The sequence below is a fragment of the Sylvia atricapilla genome, chromosome 1, assembly GCF_009819655.1.
Source record: "Sylvia atricapilla isolate bSylAtr1 chromosome 1, bSylAtr1.pri, whole genome shotgun sequence".
Classification (NCBI taxonomy): Eukaryota; Metazoa; Chordata; class Aves; order Passeriformes; family Sylviidae; genus Sylvia; species Sylvia atricapilla.
Genome location: NC_089140.1, coordinates 58,049,089 through 58,068,895, shown reverse-complemented (window position 1 = coordinate 58,068,895; position 19,807 = coordinate 58,049,089). Strand labels below are relative to the sequence as shown.

At 37.9% G+C, this 19,807-nt stretch overlaps 1 protein-coding gene across 1 annotated transcript in view; it reads right to left on the bottom strand.

The window, feature by feature from the left end:
- Positions 1 to 19,531, bottom strand: part of COL15A1 (collagen type XV alpha 1 chain) — a 112,590-nt gene extending 93,059 nt beyond the window's left edge. The window contains exons 1-2 of the mRNA XM_066323519.1: positions 19,389 to 19,531; positions 19,198 to 19,280 (exon numbers count right to left, since the gene is read on the bottom strand). Of these exons, the coding sequence (XP_066179616.1) occupies positions 19,198 to 19,280; positions 19,389 to 19,399 (94 nt within the window). The 5' untranslated portion in view covers positions 19,400 to 19,531. The remainder of the gene's footprint in view (positions 1 to 19,197; positions 19,281 to 19,388) is intronic.
- Positions 19,532 to 19,807: the final 276 nt, after the last annotated feature.

Here is a 19,807-nt window from a genome sequence, read left to right as displayed (position 1 = left end):
AACCTTTGCAAAAAGGTTTTTTGAAGAAACCTTGCAAAAAGGTTTATAGAGAAGCACGTGGTGGTGAGAGGGAGCTATAAGCAGCAAATGCTAGGAAATCAGGTGAATAGGGATTGCAGTAAAAAGGAAACTTGGAAGATGTCCCAATCTCCTGGAGTGCTGTGAAAACCCATGCATAGCAAATGCCAAGGCTGCGAACAGCTAGACATTCGTATGGCTCTGCTTGCTAGGTATTTTCCCTCCTAATACTTTATATGAACACAATCCTGGAAAGTGTAGAAGAGTAGCTTCCCAAGATCTGCTTCTATCAGTTTCAGAAGATACTGGACATTTTCAAGCCTCTGCTCAAGGTATCAGTAGGCTGCAGGAGGGCTGGTTCAGAATGGCACTTAGGGATGTGCCTTTTGGGACATCACCCCACAGATGTGAGTACTGATGTTTCTAAAAGCAGGGACATACTCAAATACTCTCCTTAGCTGTGGCTGCGCTGTCTTCTTATTCATGATCATCTCATTACTAGAAAAGTAATGTGAAATTTCCAAAACAAATCTCTGACAATCAAAACTAATGTTGTATTTAAAAGACTGAGCATCTTGGTGCTCTTAAAAAGATAAGGTTTTCCTCTGTTATCTGGTGATATCCTCACTGTTCCTGAAAACACAGTTTTGTATTTTCTGGCTAAATTTATGCTAAATTCACATCTCACTGAAGCTTCTCATAGCTACAGCAAAAGAATTCTATTCAATATCATTACTATGAAAAGTTAACAGACATCCTGCTGATAGGCAGTAGTAACTCCTTCAAAAGTAAAACTAATGACAAAAGGATTTTTTTGCTTAAAATGGATAACAAAAGTACTTTAGTGTGAAGAATTATTAAAACAGCTGTTTCTTAGACAGGTTGTCCAGCTCCGTGATACTGGGCAATAGAGGATCTAGTTGGTACTGTGCTTCTTGCAGAACTGATTTATCGTTGTGTAATTCTTTAATCTGACTGCAACCAGTAGGAAATCAGGCTTCCACTTCATTATTCATCACACTGTGGAATGGATCATATAATGGAAAATATTTTCCATGAAGCTTTTTAAAAGAGGGAGGGCTTTTTATAATTAACATGCTTGATATGGCTGTATATACTAACAGCACTCTAAGTGATATAGTCCAGAACATTCTGCAGAAGCACATCATGACAGACTTTAATAGCATTTATGTTAGCTTTCCTTTCACAAATATTATTATTTTAGAAGGACTGTGGAGTAAAATTTTTCTGTTATCTTGTTAAGAGGAACATGTCTATCAAGCAACTTGTCAATGTTAGATTTATTAAGTGATATGGCATTTTTGCTGGTATACAAGAAATAATCTGCGAAAAATATGATCTCAAAATCCTTGACATAGATACCCATCTATCACCTGTAACAAGTAAAATAAAAATGAGCAGATGACCAAGTAAATACTTTTTAAAAGAACTATAAATGTCTGAATCCTTGAAACAGGATTAAAGAAAGCACATGGAGAATGTGGATGAAGAAAATTATACAAATGAGGCAAAGTTAACAGAAATAAATACAAGTCCTTATACTAGCAACTCCCAGAAGTCCTGCAGAATCTTACTGAAAATATTGCAAAGTATTTTTCCAAGCAAGTCTTGACATTACAATACTCTGACTACTTTTGCATTTTAAGCATATATTGTCATTTTTAAAAGCCAGCAGTGAGTCTAGCAAGACTACTTGGCAAGAATTTACCTTCTTGAGGTAAACCAGACTGCATGTCAGCACCCACCCCTGAGCTACTAGGATTTACTGTGAAGCTTGACATATTGCAAGGGAGAGACTGGGGCTCTGTGAGATGTCTCAATGTCTGATTATGGTATGATTTCTTAAAAATTTAATTTTATAGAGCTCAGAGGCGGAATATCATAATACAATAATAAAGCCATAGAATGATTTGGTCTGGAGGGAACCTTAAAGATCATCTAGTTCCAAACTTCCTGCCATGGACAGGTACTCCTTCCACTAGACCAGGCTGCTCAAAGCTCTATCCAACCTGGCCTTGAACACTGCCACGGATGGGGCATCCACAGCATCTATGGGCAACCTATGCCAGGGCCTCACCACCCCCACAGAGAAGAGTTTCTTCCTGATATGTAATCTAAACCTATCCTCTTGTAGCTTAAAGCCATTCCCTCATGTCCTTAAACAAAGTTCATTTGTAAAAAAACACTCTCAAAGTCTCTTATAAGCCCCCTTAAGGTACTGGAAGGTACCATAAAAGCTTCTCTCTTTTCCAGGCTGAACAGCCTCAGTTCTCTGAGTCAGTCCTCACAGAAGTCCTCCATCCCTCTGATCACCTTCATCGCCCTCTCCAGGACACACTCAAGAAGGTCTATGTCTTTGTCATGCTCAGTTTTCTATTTTTTTATTCTGGTTGACTGTAGACTTGATGAAATAACTGGGACACTGACGGTGGCACGCTTTTGGTCTGTGTATTTTTTGTCTACTTTTTAGTCATCGTAGGAATGTTTTCCCTTTGATTACCTGCTTTTAACAAAGACAGCAGTAACAATATTCAGGCTTTCTGAATCAAGCCCTATGGCCATTATAGTGCTAAAGAAAAAAAGATTTGTAATTTGCAGTACATGGCACATTTATCTAATTTGAACACAATTAAAATTGTACAATTTCTTACATAATGTAGAAAGCCAAATCAACTATTATTTCTTCCAGTTATTTCACATTTCCCATATAAGTCAGCTAAGGGAGAAAGATAATGACATCTTACAGACTTTTGGTTATCTTTATGCTTATTAGTAAAAAAACACAAAGTTTTTCATTGTAGATTGTAGAGATAGGAAAATTCAAGACCAGTCAAATAAAACTCCTCTCGGATATTTATAAAATTTTCATTTAAGACAATTTTTTATCCTTTCTTCCTCAAGGCTCAAACTTTTATCAGAACTTCTGCAAAAAAAATTTTGCAACAAATTCACAGTCTCTCCATTTAGATGGTTAAAAATGCTTTCTCTGATTTAGATCATTTATGAAAGTCATTCTGATCCTAACAGTTTTCATAAGGTTCCCAGTCATTTAAAAAAGTGTTGTCTGTGCTCAAAAATTAGCATGTGTTTGATACAGCAGGAAATCCAGAATCATCTATGGAATTAATAACATTTTTTATAAAACACTCAGAACTGTGCTAGAAAATCACTAATTTCTGTGCAATGAAGCCATCTTCCAAAAAGTCTTGACACAAATTTTGTTGACACCATTCCAGTGTCTACTGAGCATTGCTGGCTCAAACACAGAATGACTGAACCACTCATTAGTCATATATTGAAACAGTTTGGTTATATTCCAGGTACTAATTGACAAAGTTGGAATAAAAATGGCAGCATTCAGTAAATCCCATCTGCCCTTACTCTTTTCTTTGTGCAGTTTCTGTTTTCAAGGCAGTGCTGGGTCTTCATGATGCTGCTTTGGCTTTATCACACCATGTGCTGGTTTAGGATCCAAGCTTGGAGAGAACAGGAAAGATTTCAATTCTTCTGGCTCCCGTTTCCTATTGTTTTTGTATTCATTTAATCATCTAGCTTGCCTGAATTTTCATCTCCAACAGTAAATACCACATAGATTACTCCTGTTATTCAGGTCCATAGCTCTGATTTCTTTTTCCTAATTGATCTGAGGAGGATTTTCATAATTAAGTGAGTTTTTTAAAAAGCCTACTGATTAAACATTCTTAGAAAATATGTTAGTGCCAATGAACTTCTGCCAAAATACAATCATGCTGCTTTTGACGAGTCTGGCATACTATGTAAAATCAGATACCAAATTTAAAATTGTAACTGATTTTTTCAATTCACATGGATATCTATAGTTCAAGGCATTAGAACAGTTCCATAATACAGAAATCCCCATTTTGTGACTGAGAGTGTTAGGACCTGGACTCTCTGGAACCACAAATTAACTGGAAGATGCTAGAACACGTTTCCAAGGGTTAGTAATATTTCATATCTTACAGAGTAGGTGGGGGAAAATTGTTGAGAAAATGTCAAAGCTTCACTTTACATTAAAAAGAAACACTAATTATTATTGCTATTGTCATTTCAAGAGTGTCAGAAATTCCTAAGAAAAGCAAATCTTGACTTTATCTAGAGCTAAATCTATAAAAAGCAGATTCTGCAGCTCAGGCTCATTTCTGCAGTTTTTCTGTAGTGAAACTTTCAAGTGGGGAAAGCATAAACCTTTTTAAGGAAGGCAAAGGTACATGCTAAAATATCTTATTATGTTTAATCACAGCACATTTCCTTTGGCCTTGGCATAGTTTCACATGCAAGAATATATCCAGGAGGACCAAATTTGGTCTACAGTGGGAGTAAAAGAGGTAAATAAAATCCCTACCACAGCCTTAGCAGGTGCCAGAGGTTTTTCTGCACACTGTGAGCCATACTCTGTCAGCAAAAAAGAGGGCACCCTCTTACTACCTCACAAGACATCTGTTTGCTTCAGTCTTCAGTGGTGGTTGGTGCCCAAATCAGTGTCCGAAAGAGAATGAGTAATTATGGAATAGACTGCCCACTGGGAAAATTATTCCTTCAAATCTTGCAAAATCCTTGCATCTTTTTACTGGTCAGCTCGTTCCTGGAGGAACAAGAGCTGTACTCCTTCCACGTTTTTTAAAGAAAGTCCTTGTTTTTAAAAAAAATCCCTTTAAAAACAGTCATACTCTTGCATGAATTTTAGCATCTAGTTAATTCAACTTAATGTTCATTTTCTTTAGTGCTAACAGGAGACCATCTGCTGCAACCAAAAATTATTAGAAGTTGACAGACATCCAAAGGCACTGTTCCCTCATTAATCTCTGTAGATGAATGGCTGCCCTCTGTGTCAGACTTGTGTATCTTTACTCTGGGTACATGGAGCACCTCCCCACACAAATGTGCTGGTTTATGGCCAGGGGTCAGAGGCATTACAGAAATGGTTAAGAAAATAAAATTACTTTCTCTACACAATACATTGAAATCAACTTTTCTGGAGAAGAGCCACATTCAACTACTGTAAAACTGCCTTCACTTGGCTGAAATTCAAAATAATCAGGGGAAAAAGAAGCCAGTAACAATACTGAATTCAGAAATCAAAGGACAATTTCTTCTGAAATGATCCAGACTTCAAAGTGTTCATGTTCTACATACACGGAACTATATGTTTGAATAGTTGGCTGTAGCATAAAATGCTTTAATGCAGAGAAAGAGCAGGCTGGAAGAGTTATAAATAGCAATTCCTCTCTGAACAGTGAGAGGAATATGCTATTCCGAATGTACAGTTTAATAAATGGCAGTTACAACAGATTTGGTCAGCACCCTTGGCACGAAAAAAAGACACCATGAACACAGACAAAACTGATCTCTGAAATACATCAGGTTTTGCAGTTACAAGGCCACTGAATTTTGTCAGACAGAGTAAAGAAAACTTCAAACCATCTTTTCTTTTCTTGTCTGCCAAGAAAGGAGGTTCTCAAGGAGCACATGCCATTGCATCTCTTACATTCCTATTTTTTGCCATATTAAAATAACAGACATGAGCCAGCAAAACTAAAACCAAATTATTGTTAATAAGAGGGAAACATGGTTTTCTCTGGACAAAATATCACACATCTAAGGGTAAGCTATGGTACACGAAAATCATTATGAGCTGAAGATAGGTCTCTCTAGGTTTTCTTGTTGGAAGTTATTATATTAATTACACATTCATAATTAATTTTAATACTTAAAATGGCATTGCAAATTCAGAAAATATCTGGTTCTCTGCTTTGGCCAATAGGCATATTTTTTCTCAGTGTGCAAGCATATTTTTCTATTTACAGAAAAAATAGACCTGTAAAAGTATGATGGAGCAGGGAATCCCAGTGCCCAGAAAGATTTCGTATCATCATCATCACCAGTGACAGAGTATCTTCCAGCTGTGAAAAAGAGGGTATTTTGCATAGAGGAACCTCTAAGCTTTTCAATCTCCAAAACATACTATGCCTGTGTTATACTTGGGGCTCTGCCCTGCACCACAGACCCTCTCAAACCTTCCTCCATACCCCAGCTGATACAAAGTTTACGAAGTACAAAGTTCAAAATGTTTCAGGGATATCTCATAGGACGACCTGTTACGGCTTTGATTTGACCATTCTGGCATTTTTATCTGACAAGAATTGCTGCTGGCACCATTGCTTCTCTGCAATGGTCCTGCTGGCTCAGACCCAGACCCTTACCCAAAAAACTTGTATTCCTGGCTTGGCTTTCTGGCTTCCTCATCTCTGTGGACTTGCGCAATGATACAGACACTTGGCTGAACATGGCTGCCATCAACAAACATACTCAGATCATTTTGCCTTCTTTCTGTGGAACTGCATCCTTGCTGGTGAGGTCACTTGCTCAGATGTTTGGCTTCTTGCTCCCTGACCATTGCAGAGCAGCCTGCCTTTGGTGCTCCCTGATAGTCTACAGCTGCTATTGAGAAAATGAAAACTACAGTAACATCTTCCCAATGAATATATTTAGAGCATATATATTCATGATATGGCTTCAAAATGAAGAAAAACTATGAATGAAAAAAAAATATTCATGTAATAGAGTGTCAAAACTTTCTTGTATCTAGAGAAGCATGCAATGTGTAATTGGATTAATAAGAAACAAAGAACTTTTTGAGTGTAGTAATTTGTAGTCTTCAAAGACAGAATTCTGTCAACTAGTTCTTTGTAAGGTCACATGTCTGTAAAACTTTATATAATGAGAAATACACATAAGACTTTAATAGTGATATATATCACAACTAATCCAGGCCCAAGTCTTCCAGCAGAATTATTTCCAGTTAGGGAAGAATATATGTATTTGTTCCTGAGTTAAAATTAGGAGAAAGCAGTATGGATAAGGATTATACAATTGTGCTAGGTTTTATTGTGTTTCATGAATTTTTGGCCTCTAAGGGAAGTAACATGTTTGTTTTCTTGATCTTGCAGCATACTGTCTTTTTTTTATTCAAGCCTTGATCCTAGAGGGCTGAGATTAGCTTTTAGGAGCTGAATAAAGCCCCAGTTTTAGCAAGGACTCATTGGTTTTAAGTTTAAAATAGACATTAATATTGCAGGTGGACACTTTTCATAATGTACAGTGATTACACTAAATTAATATGTGAGACATGCATACAGCAGGAATAAGAGAATCAGAACAGTAAATCACAGCTCACAGACTCACTGATATTTTAGGACTCTGGCCCATTTAGGACAGTCTTCTGGGCCTAATTTTCTTTTTTTAATTTTTATTTTTTATTTGAGGCAAGCCTATCAGATAGAATAGGATAGTTGTTTAAAATAGCTAACTCCAAGTAACAAATTATGTCTTGGAGTTAGACAGAGGGGAAATTCTCCTCCATACTCTTCTGTATTGCAAAAATGAAAATGTACATAAACAGAACATAAAAAAATGCAATTGGTCCTATGTACTATAATGATCTTGCTAGTCATATCGTTAATATGACAGCTTTTCATTTTCTGTCTTTAGACATGTGTCCATGCTCAGGTCTTTTTTGATTTGAGAAGTACTTCTTGAAATCAGAGACTTCCCCCTTTTTTTACTGAGAGTTTATCTTGTTCATTAGCAGGAGGACAATAATTCAGAAGCAAATGCCATCACACTCACAACAGTAACAGGTTTGTTTTATTAATGCAGAGGTACAGTCTGCCTCTGTCCCAAACAGCAGAAGTTTGTGACTATAGTCACAGTGTCCTCCTGAGACTGGAACAAACAGCTGCAGAAAGGGAAGGACCACAGGGTTTGTGGTCAGTGTAGCCTGCCTGGTCATGAGGCCCTGAAAGGTCAGAGAGCAAGAAGGCACTTAAATTTTAAAAACCTTTCATCTCCACTCTCTTGGAAAGGGAGGACAAGAGCATTTCTTAAAGAGCCTTCTGATCAGCAAGACCATGAGGAAAGATGAGACATCATAGGTCACAGTAACATATTCCTGTATTCTCCTCCAAGATTATTTTCCCAAAACAGAACTTCAAAACAAAACAAAATGAGAAACAGAAGTGGAAATTGAAAGGGAGGAGAAAGGGGGAAATGGAGAAACAAAAATGGAGAAAGGTGAAAGGGAAAAGAGAAGAGGGAAAATAAGAAAAGAGGAAAAAAGAGAAAAAAGGGAAAAAGCGAAAAATAGAAAATGAAAAGGGAATATGCTTGGACCTAATTTTGGACAAGCACATAAAGTGGATATGGATAGCGGGTGTTAAAATTAACAGCCTATTGGCTCCCTGATTATTCTAAGGTCTCACAAGCAGTAAGGGATTAAGACAGCCAAGCACAATCCTACTAAATAGTTAGTATTAACTGTATTCACTTTCCTTGTCTTTGATCACACCAGTTTTATGTGATCACATCACTGAGAATGAGGCTCAGAAACAAAATAATTACACAATGCCCAATTTTAAGATTCTTTTTTGAAAATCACCAAAAAAAAATCTTTTACAAGAGTTCTGCAAAAGCCATCTAATCCAATCTGCTGCTCAGTACAGGGCTATCCTGAGGAATAAGGCTGCCAAGAGCTCTATCTATTCAAGTTGAGAATACTTGTTAGAATGGAGATTCCACAAACCCTCTCACCAACTTCTTCCAGAGCTTAACTGCTGTCATGGTGAAGATTTTTTCCCTCACTTGCTCAATCAAAATTTCCTTTGTTGCATCTTTTGACTGCTTCTTATCGTTTTCCTCTGTTGCATTCTATAAAAATAGTCTGTCTCTATTGTCTCTACCACCATTCAAATAGCAATGATGAGGACCATGTCATCACCTTACCCAGGAGTGGAAACTTTCTGAGGTACAAGGTGGCTGAAGTTGTTAAGAGAGATACCTAGGATCTACAAGTCAACAATAATAGAATATTGAACAGGAATTGCTGATAAAATGGTGACATACCAGTAAAGACAGAGAGAGAGAGAAAGGATGTCAAAAATAAATGCTGTACACTGCAGGCTATTCTAGCTGCTTAACAAAAGTTTCAGCTTCAGGTGAAGAATGCCTTTAAGTTTCTAAACTGCAGCAAGACAAGTTCAGTTTGGAAAATCGAGGTAATTGGAATGTGACCATCAATCTTAAGGCTTTCTCTACAACTTATGAGAAGTATTTTAGGTAAACTGGTGGTTGAGAGCCCTTTGTTTCATGACCATTACAGAGGTAGAGAACCATCTATAGCCTGTCAAACTGTTCCACTTGCATTTCAGGACAAATACAGGCATTATGACCAAGTTCCTCTCCAATCCTTGTGCAGATTGCAACAGGATGTGGAGACAAGTGCTGTCTCCCTGCCTCTTCTGGTTTCACAATACAAAGTTTGCTCCTTCTACATACTGTGAATCAAAAATGGAAAGGCCAAAAGAAGGTGGAGGCACACAGTTGTCACAGCTTCCTCAGTAAGGAAATAAACACTACTTGTCAACAAGTTTGATGATGGTGTCATTCTAACAGACAGTTCCACATGAATTTTCCTTCATGATTTCAGTCTTCATTGTTTGTGTTGCACTGATTTAGTGCAATTCATGAAGAAAGCACAACAGAGCTAAGTATTCAGACACAAGAAAACCTTTTGTTCATATCAGAGAAATATATCACACTGGTATAGTTAATATTTCCAAAATACTTCAATGTATGGCCATGGTATTGTAATTACACACAAAACACAGGACAAGACAAGGTATTCATGTAGATAGTCTTGCTTTCCCCATAGTTGTTCTAGGCATATTTACCATATAATGTATTTACTCTGAAGTTTTGTTCTGCTGACTGATTAGGGGCTAAATGAGACTGTAGCTTCTTTTGAATGCTCTTTATGGAAATTCTACAGTGTGTCTGGAAACAATGTCTTGGAATAGGACACTTAAAATATAAGTAGCTTCAGTATATCAGAGGGCTTGTAAACAATTATTCATTTGACACACATGCTGTAAATACTCGGGGCTGTCTGCATATACTCCCAGTTGGAGCAGCAGTTTTATCTCCACTTCTTTTCTGAATGAAAACTTCTTTGTTGAACAAGTCAAAGCTCATGTGAGCAAAGCATTTCGCAAATGCCACAGTACATTCTGTCCTTTGAAATTCTGTAAGAGAAGTGTAAAAAAGGAGCTACAATACTTCAAGGCACCAGTGGTTTGTTTATTTTTCCACTGAGAAAGCATCCTTGAAATTTTATGAATATTTGAACACCACCCCCATTCCCCAACTCATCATATCTCAGCACCAGGAAGTTGCCATGTGGTACTCATTTGTCAGATTCGCATCTCATGATAAATATAAGTTTCACTATAAGAGCATCAGAAAAAACCCTTACACTCCCAACATTCTCCTGTGAAAACCTGCAAAAAACCCCACAAAGTATACACATGTAGAGTCAAAGCTTAGATTATGATATAAGGCCACCTTACGCAGTACTCTGAGTTCAGACAAGTATTGTTTGGTAAAAACAAATGGAGCTATGCACTAAGATGGCATACTTTATAGAACACTAAAAACTAAAACTCTTTCAGATATGTGTTTTTACATTAATACCATTTCACTACAACTAAAAGCTTATTTTGATAAAGAGCAGGATTTTTTCAGCTGAGAAAACTTTCAGAACTTTAACATGTTTTATACCTTTCTTGTAATTGCATGTGAAAGAAACTAAAGACAGAAGCTAAAAAAATTCAAGCCATGTGTGCTAAGCCACATTCATGGCCAGCCTGAACAGGATGAAATGTTTGCTTGTTTTTTACTGTGAAAAGCATGAAAGGGTTCGAGTCACGTATACCCACACCCACAAGCACCACAAAGTGGCAGCACTACTGTAGAGCATTCATTACAGATGAGTGGTTCCCCCTTACCAAGTCAAGAGCTGTGCTGGTTTGGCAGAGTGTTGAAACAGAGGGAACTGGAACAGCCTTTGGAAAGTTGAAGACTAAGAAAAGCTAAGACTTTGGCCCTCTGAGAGTAAATAAACCGTCACATTCACAGAAGTGATGCAGTGTATTAAGTAAGTCTGTAGCTAACCAAAGGGAGATGGTGGAGACAATGCTCCCTCACACCTCCTGCCATGAGGCAGCCAATGCACTGGCAAGAAGGACTCCTGATCAATGGATATTTTGGTGTTAGGAATTCCAAATATGAGAAGATTCCTAGAAAAGCCTTAGGTCTTGCATAATTTTCCCCTCAGTTTGCTTTGTAGACCACAATGTACACATGAATGCCTACTGATTACTCAAGCTACCAGCACATTTGTTTCAATTATCCACAACTCTTTTACAGCTGAAGATTTACCTTCTCATGCAACATGACAGTGCTGAGCCAGAAGTTTTCTGTGGGAAAGAAAGAAACACAGGGACAAGCAGCAACAACTCTAAATTAATTTATTTCAAGAAATGTTGCACCTGCAGTGTATTCTTGACAGCTGTTAGTTATCAAATTAAGACATCAAACATACTATGATAGAGTGTATATGCATAATGGTGGGGAAAAAAGGGCTTGATGCATACTGTCACCCAGTTCAGTTTCCTTGGTACCATCAAAGAAGAGAAAATGATAAATTTAGAAAAGCAACACAATTCTTCTCCAACCTCAAACAGATCTGCTCATTCTAGTTGCCTGTTTTTCCCATGAGCATGGCTCACAGCTCAAGTTGTAAAATTTTTGGAGAGTTTGCTCTTAGTCATGGGACTAGATTCTACCTGAGATGTTCAGGGTTCAGTCTACTATATCATCCATGTTGTGCATGAAGATGTTGAGTGTTGGTCTCAGTGTGCACCACAGGGTAGTACACTAATGGAGCGATAGCTGGCACCCAGTAACGGCATTCAGTACCACTGGTCACATCCCTTCAAGCACATGTAGGTCAGAGTGTTGTCAACACACATCACTGTCCACTCATCTTGTCCTTACTTCCAAAGTTTATCTATATGGATATTACAGGAGACAGTGCCAAAAACAGACCACAAATATCAGCTGTATTTTCCTCACACACTGAGCTGGGTATTTCATTGCTGAAGGCTACATGACTCCCAGGAAGATTTTCTCTTTCTCACTTATGTGCTGACTACTCCTAATCACCTCTTTCTTACTAGAATCACTTCCACAATTATGTGCTCCCACACTTTCCCAGGAACTGAGGTCAGCTGCTCAGCCTGCGGACCTCCAGGTCCTGCTCCTTGCTCTTCTTGAATATAGGAGTGACATTGGATTTTTTTCCATCCATAGGATCTTCTGATCACCACAATCTTTCAAAGATTGTTTTCCAAAATTCTGTCTCAATGATATCAGCCAGTTTGATGAGCCCTCATGGATGTGTCTCATGGAGGTCTTGTGAACTTGCAGATATTCATCTGATTTCAATGTCCCTTCTCTCAGTTTGTCTCAATTGACAACTGTTCATGCCTTCACACTTTTCCAGTGGGTTCAGGGGCTCAGTTTCCTAGAGGAAAATCTTACCAGTAAAAAGTGAGGCAAAGAAGGCATTGAGTACCTGGGCTCTTTCCATGCCCTGTCATCAGATTTTCCCCATTTCATTTTGCCACCCATCGACATTTCCTCTAATAATCTTTTTGCTGCTGGTATACCTGTAAATGCCTTTCTTGTTGCTCTTCTCTTCCCTTGCTAAATGTAATTCCAAATAGGTTTTGACTTTTCTGAGCTCCTACCCATACTCTCAGACAGTGTCTCTATACTTTTGCCATGAGAATTTTTCCAACTCTCATATGTTTCATTTTTTCAAATTTGAGTTCGCTTATATGAAACATCACCAGAGATGAATCCACGCTTTGATGTCACACAGGTTTAAGTTCTGAAACTGTTCTTCAGCAAACCCCAATTACAGGCTATTCAAAATATCCTCAGCTTATTGGAAATTTTGAGGCATGTCTTGGAGTACTATTCTTTTCTCTCAAGAGTCATCAACTTACTCTTTAGCAGGCAGCAAAAAATTTAAATTATTTCTAGATGGGTTCTGTCCTCTTTGAGTTATCACTTGTAAGAAGGGCAGTGATTATAAAATGCAATGAGTAATGACAGATGCTATAACGCTGTCTTAGTCACCAACCATTGAAAAAGTACAGAGAAAATCAAAGGTTATATTCAGCTTTCCAAAGAAACAGAGACAGACATCATGACTCTGTATGGAACTCTGATTTAACAGTACAGAGGAAGATAGTCACAAATAGGACTGGAAGTTTAATCCTACCTGAGCAGTTACAAGTTACTGCAGTAACTCTTCACAGCAAGAAGTGGATCCAGTGGCAGCAGAGGAGGTAGACCCAGAGTCATGACACAAGAGGTTCCCAAATATAAAATGAACTGGCTGAAGCCATTACGTGTCAATATTTTCTCTTCTGTACTAAAGATGAAGCAAGAGACCAGGAGTGATGGGGCAGCTGATATTCAAATCTCATTGCTGAATCACTATTACCAGATTTAGGCTTCCGGCGATTGAATGTTTGGAATAAAACACATTTGAGTGCCTCCAGAAAATCCTGGTTCTTCTCAGAACCCTTCAGGAAAACTTGATCCAGATCCCAGTTCTTCTCAGACTGGGCTGTAAGACATCCAGAAATTATTTTAAATACTGCAATTCTTTTTCAGGACACATTCAACTCTGCCCAAGCTTTCCCAAGCCTTGGGAAAAATTTTCCCAAGGCTTTCTGACCAGAAAGTATAATGAATAATACATCTGTCATTTCATGCTGCTCATATGCAAATACATTAAAACAGAGGTTTGCTCATTTTACTCATTCTTAGGGAGAATTCTATCTGCATCTGACTCTCTGCAACATCTGTGAGATTTTAGGTTTGGGAGTAGGAGCTACTAGAGTTGGGAAGGTTTCATGATGAGAATTTACCACAGTCTAAATTGCTGGTTGATTTTGTTGTTTTATGAACCTGCAGTAATCATGTGGGTTGGCCAAATGGGAAAAGATTGTTTGAAGACTTAATGATGACAAAGAAGCATACTCTCTTAAATAGTTACCATTAATGACAGTCTAAATAAAACAATCAGATTTTACTAAACTGTAAAATTTACTGTCTAGCCAAGGCACACTTGCATAAATTGGCAAAGCTACTACATGAGTTTGGTCAAATGTGAGATACGACTACAAGAAAAACCAAACTGATCCATGGCTAACACAGCAAAGGAAAAGAGAAGAAGTCACAGGCAAAGGGACAGGCAGACCCTAAACCAAGCATTTGATCTCATAATTAACATGTTAGAATAAAGAAATATGTTCTTTGGGACATGTTAGAATAAGAAATGTGTCCTTTGAATATACCAAACATAAGCAATGCAGTCAAATCTTTCCTCCTGAGGCTCATTTATTGAAATGATCCTTCAAATCCAAATGCAAGTGGCAAATGCAAGCACAAATGTGATTTTGAGTTCTATTCAAGATCATGGAAACAACTGCTTACTCCAGACTTCCAATGAGGCCAAGGACGCCTCCAATGAGGAAATGAAGACAGTTATTATAACACCATATCCACTCTAGTTGGTTTCCTCTTCTGAGGCCTTAAAAAAAACAAAACAAAACAAAACCCCCTAAAAACAACAACAACAAAACAACCTAAAAACCATCTTCTGTTGTCTGGTAGAGTCACTCAGGAAGCATGTAGTTTATTGTCCAACAGGATTAAGATGTAGAGAGTGTTACACAGAAAAACAATCCATTGAGGAAAGTAACAGAATGGAACAAATTTTCTAAGTCAGGTTTGTTCTACTGGTATTATCAATCTTTTCAGCTACTGAAAGAGATGACCCAAACTGAAACCAACTGATTTTCTAATGTTAATTACTATGTTTTGCATGGAAAAGCCTTTTATCAACTATGAAATCAGGCTTGGCTCCACATAAAAAATATGCACAACAGCTGGAAACAGCTTGAAGACGTGCTTGAAGGATAACAGTGGCTAATTCAGTTTAAACTCAATTGCAGTTTGATGATGTCCAAATGCTCAGTCTGGTACAAGAGGATTGCAATGCCATCTGAGTTCTCTTTAAGGAGGACTGTGCTTTATTATTGCAGTAATTGTATCCTGTCTTTGGAAAGAATGGCCTGAGCCATCCCTACCACACGTGCGTGATCGCATGTTTGACACTCAGAGCACATACAGCAATAACTTGGTAGAAGCAAGATCTGAGATGTACAGACAGGCTTGTTTACACTCGTTATGTCAGCTCACTGTGAAAAGAAGTTCTGGTTTGCTGCTTGTAAGAATCACACCAGTTGATCATCAGCCAATGAAAGTCAATAATTCAGGATTCCTCCATTAAACTCAGCAGGTCAGGAGTGCAAAGTTTATGTCAACAGCCTAATGACAGCCTTTCTGTGTACAGAGGGCCAATGAAAGAGACAAATATTTACTTTATGTAAACTATTGCTAAGCATGTTACTTAGGCCAAGAAAGAGCTGTTCAGCTTGGCTAATAATAAAACCCAGATGCCAATGAAAAATTTGTGAAGCTTCTTTTAGAGCTCATAAACGTAACATAAACTGCAGAACCACACACATTTAAACATCTTTTTCCTATATTTTTTTTAATGCAGCCACTGATTTGACTGTAAAGAACTGAGGAACACTGATAACTACCTAGACAGCCTAAAAGAATAAATGTCACTTCTGCAAGAAGCTAGAGCAAGTCATACAGAGGATTCAAACTTCAGTGGGGTTAGCACTGAGATTTTCTAACTTTAGTTCTGTCTAAAGTTTGGGTGCCAGCCTGTTCAGGGCTGTGCTCTGAGTGCCTTCTGTTCACTAACTTAATTTGTTGTTGAAGAAGCAAAACATGTTAAAAGCAGCCAGGGTAATCAGTGTAAGCCAAGATACATTATCAGGCCAATTATAATTAAGGGCCAAGTACATGCACTGCAAGGCAGTGCCAGATAAGATAAGGCAGACCACGCTTTTATGAGCAGATAGATACATGCTTAATTGTCAATAGAACAAGAGAGAAGTGGTGAAGTAATTCATTAAGACACCAACATATATTCAGTCCTCCCGCACAAAACCAAGAAGAATAGGGTATTGCATTTGCATAATTTTTGTGAACACAGGAGAAAAACTGCAAAAGCTCTCCATGGTTCAAGTGACACTACATTTGGGTGAAGAGAAAGAAAACATTTCAGTCCTTGCCTATTTGTACATGTGCAATGCTAGCTGCAGTTAAATGGACTAAAACCTTTCAACAGAGATAGTAAAATGCATCACTCTAACTCACAGAAACTGCCGAGATTTCAGAATTCCTGTTTGTTTTACAACTAGTTCATTACTTTAAATATATTTTTATATACTTTCATTGTTTTTATTTTCTGTTTTACTCTACCATGAAAGCAGTAGCCAGACATTCTAGGACTTGGAGATGAAAGCAACTCTTCTACCAAAAGAAAAGACCCAATATTTCACAAGTCTGCTAAAATGTTAAAGCAGAGCCCAGAAATTCTCAAACAATTTCAAAGACTGTAATCTGAATTTTTCCCCTACAACTTCCCATCAATCTTTTTTATATCCCCTTTTTCTGTGTAGGAAATAATCATAACTGGACAATTTCCTCAAGAAAAACAAGACTTGGTCAAAACATGTTTCCTGATAGGAAACCAATTTATATTTTCTGACTAGTTTTTCTAGTATCTCTTACAAAGTCATGAAAGAGCTCAAGCCCTCTGCTAGAGGTCTGCTGACATTTTTGTTTCATTCAGCACTCTCAACCCTGCCACACAGTACAGTGCTCCTTTGGGGAAAACAAAAGACAAAGATGGTAAAGGCAAAGATGGCAAACTCTGAGGGTCACTGCTTTGTTTTCAGATTTGTAAAAAATAAGCCAGCCCTTCCCCATCCCTCAGTGAGTAGTCCAATCCCTGAACAATTTTCTTGCGATTATTTAATCAACTCAAGAACATCTCAAGGTATTTTTCCCTTTTGCATGTAGCCAGCAAAATGGTACAGCAGAATGCACCTGCACTGTTCCTCTAAAACCACATTTACTCATTCACAGTTTCTCTTTCATTCAAAAGAATTTAGAGCTACGAATCTGTGCTATGGGTAGACAGAGTAGAGCTAGGCTCAGAAAAGCAGTTCATTATTATTCAAGGGGCTGGAGAATCCTGGAAAGCAGTAACCTAGAAGGAGACAGTGACAAAAAGGACACTGGATAAAGCATATGTTTAGCAGCAAAAGCCCTGAATACCAGAGGGCAAATTCATCACTCTGTCTCCAAACATTTTCATCTTAAATACACAGTTTATTACTGTGCACTCTGCTGCTAAAAGAAACTGTGAGAAAAGAAAATGAGGTTATTTCATTAATAGTTAGACTATTGAAAGATTTCAAGTATGGAACTCTTCTCTTCAGTTGCAAGTAGAATTTTTATTAGTCATGTATTTGCAGCACCAGAAGGAAAAGAATATTATTCTTGTCTCTGGTGTTCAACACCTGATTTCAGAAGATGAAATAATTTAAACCAAGCATCAGGAAAATACGTGGTGTAATGGAAAGCATGAGACCCAATGTTCACTATCCCCAATGTCAAACACTTTAAAATCAGATGTGAAAAAATTTAGTAAATATTTGGGAACAGGAACTTGTGTATTAACAGACAAATTAGTAGGGAATATTTGGCCAAGACGATCATGAAGGAAAGAACATATTCCCAGGGCAATCTCCAGTGATCTTAGGACACTTCCATAATTTCATTTGATCTTCATTCATGGTAAGGTTAGGAGTCTTTCCAGCAGCAGTAAAATTCTGCACTGGAAGAAACTGTCCAGAAACAATAGGGACTATTTTACCTATTTCTGACAGATGATCTGACTTTCACAGGTAGGATATTAAAAAAACCCTAGATCTCCAGGTAATAGAAGCAAGCATAGATCCACCAAAAAAGAAGTTGTGTGTCAAATAAGTATTTGAAGTTTTTGTCACTTTACTTGCAGTTCTAATAATCTTCTGTTTATAAACTCATGTGAGCCAAAATTTGGTGCTCTCCTGTTCAGATCTCTCTCATGTGCTCTCATTCATCACCTCAAGAAAAACATTTTCACCTGATGCAGATCTGCCTCCAGTGGATAGACAACGTATTATATACCAGTCACCATTCAGACATGTATTTCTTAATTCTAAAAGCTGTTTTAATCTTGTTTCCTTAATTGATTACATCTAATATACAGCATTACATATTTCTCACCTGTACCTATAGCATTTTTTTGGTGATAACTAACCTGTGGCTTTTTCTCCTGCTGAAATAACTACCTGGGGCTTTTAGATGCCAAAGTGTCAGTGATCTATGACAGTGCCAATTAAAAAGGCAAAAACCAATCTGAGTAACATTAAAGTCTTCATGTGTGGTATCTACTTCCCATCAATATTTTCTACTGCTCATATCACACATTTATCTAGAGGTTGTTTACATACCAAAATCCAACTATTTTTGCAAGAAAGTTACAAAAGCTTTTTGGTGTAGATATCGTCATTCCTAATGGCAAAATAATATGTGAAGCTTTTTCACTGTTCTCAAAATTACATGCAAACTTTTAAATCAGTGTTCTCTCTCACTAGTTAAATGTAAGGCTCCGCCTTCCAGACATGCTGAGGAATTTGGCTCTGCTACAAGAACGTATGATCTGAAATTACAAAAAGACTTTTCACGGAAAGTCCATGAAGACTGGACTGGTAAAACTAAACATTTCATTCAAGAGATTAGAAAATCTCAATTTGTTCAGACTCCTACCAGGAGAAATCTTTATGCACTGGAACAAGGATTACATCTCTGTCTTTGCACTCACACAATGCCTGGCACATTCCTAAAATGCCCACAGTGACACATATATCTGTTGTAAATGTAAAAACATTCAGTATTCTGAATTTCTTTAAAGTACTTTCTGTTAATTATTGCACTCTGAAGATATATTGAGAAAGCAGTCATGATGGGCTGCCTTAGAGCTGGAGAACCAATGCATTTATTTACCCTCATTCAGAATGAATGGGAATTTAAGCTCCTAACTCACAGCAGCTTTCCTATATGAAATGATGAACAATAAAAAGAAGAGAAAATGAAGATCTGAAATTGTAGATTCTCTTTCCATATTAGGGAAGAAAATCTTAAAATTCTCACTTACTCTCAATTTATAAACTTGATTTGGAGAAGCCTTACCTTCTATGATCTGAGCTGCTGCACCAGCATGGATTGACAAGCCAAAGAGCAGTAGCGACAATTCCCAGGTCCACCAGGTGTGCCTGGAGGAGGTTGCCAAAATAAAGAATGGGGAAAGAATCAGACCAAAGAGTGTAACACAGAAACACATGGGGGGAAAAAAAGCAAAATTTAGAAGCAGGAATTCTTACCATGAGAGCATTTTCTGAAAGTCAGTTGAAAGAACTTAAGTGAGGAAAAAGTGCAGTGCATATGAGTTTTATGCTCATGAAAATAAGAAGTTAATAAAAACTGGAGCCTGCTGTTTCTCCTCCAACGTTCATACACAAGTGGAACAAAGGCAGCACTCAGGCTCTCTGTGTGACTCACTGCAATTCACTGCTCCAGCTCTGAAATCTGACTCCGTGTAGACTTTCTTGTCAGACGACTGCAGAAAACTTCCTACTGTATTTATGGATGGAAACCGTTACTGCTGCACACCATCCCAGCACTGTCGTTATCCAGCCCTGTCTTTAACTGCTGTGTACCCTGACAGGCAGCAGCACAGCTCCTCCAGCTTCCTCTCCCGCCTCTCCCGCCGCTCCCACTGCCCACAACCTCCAATAAAACA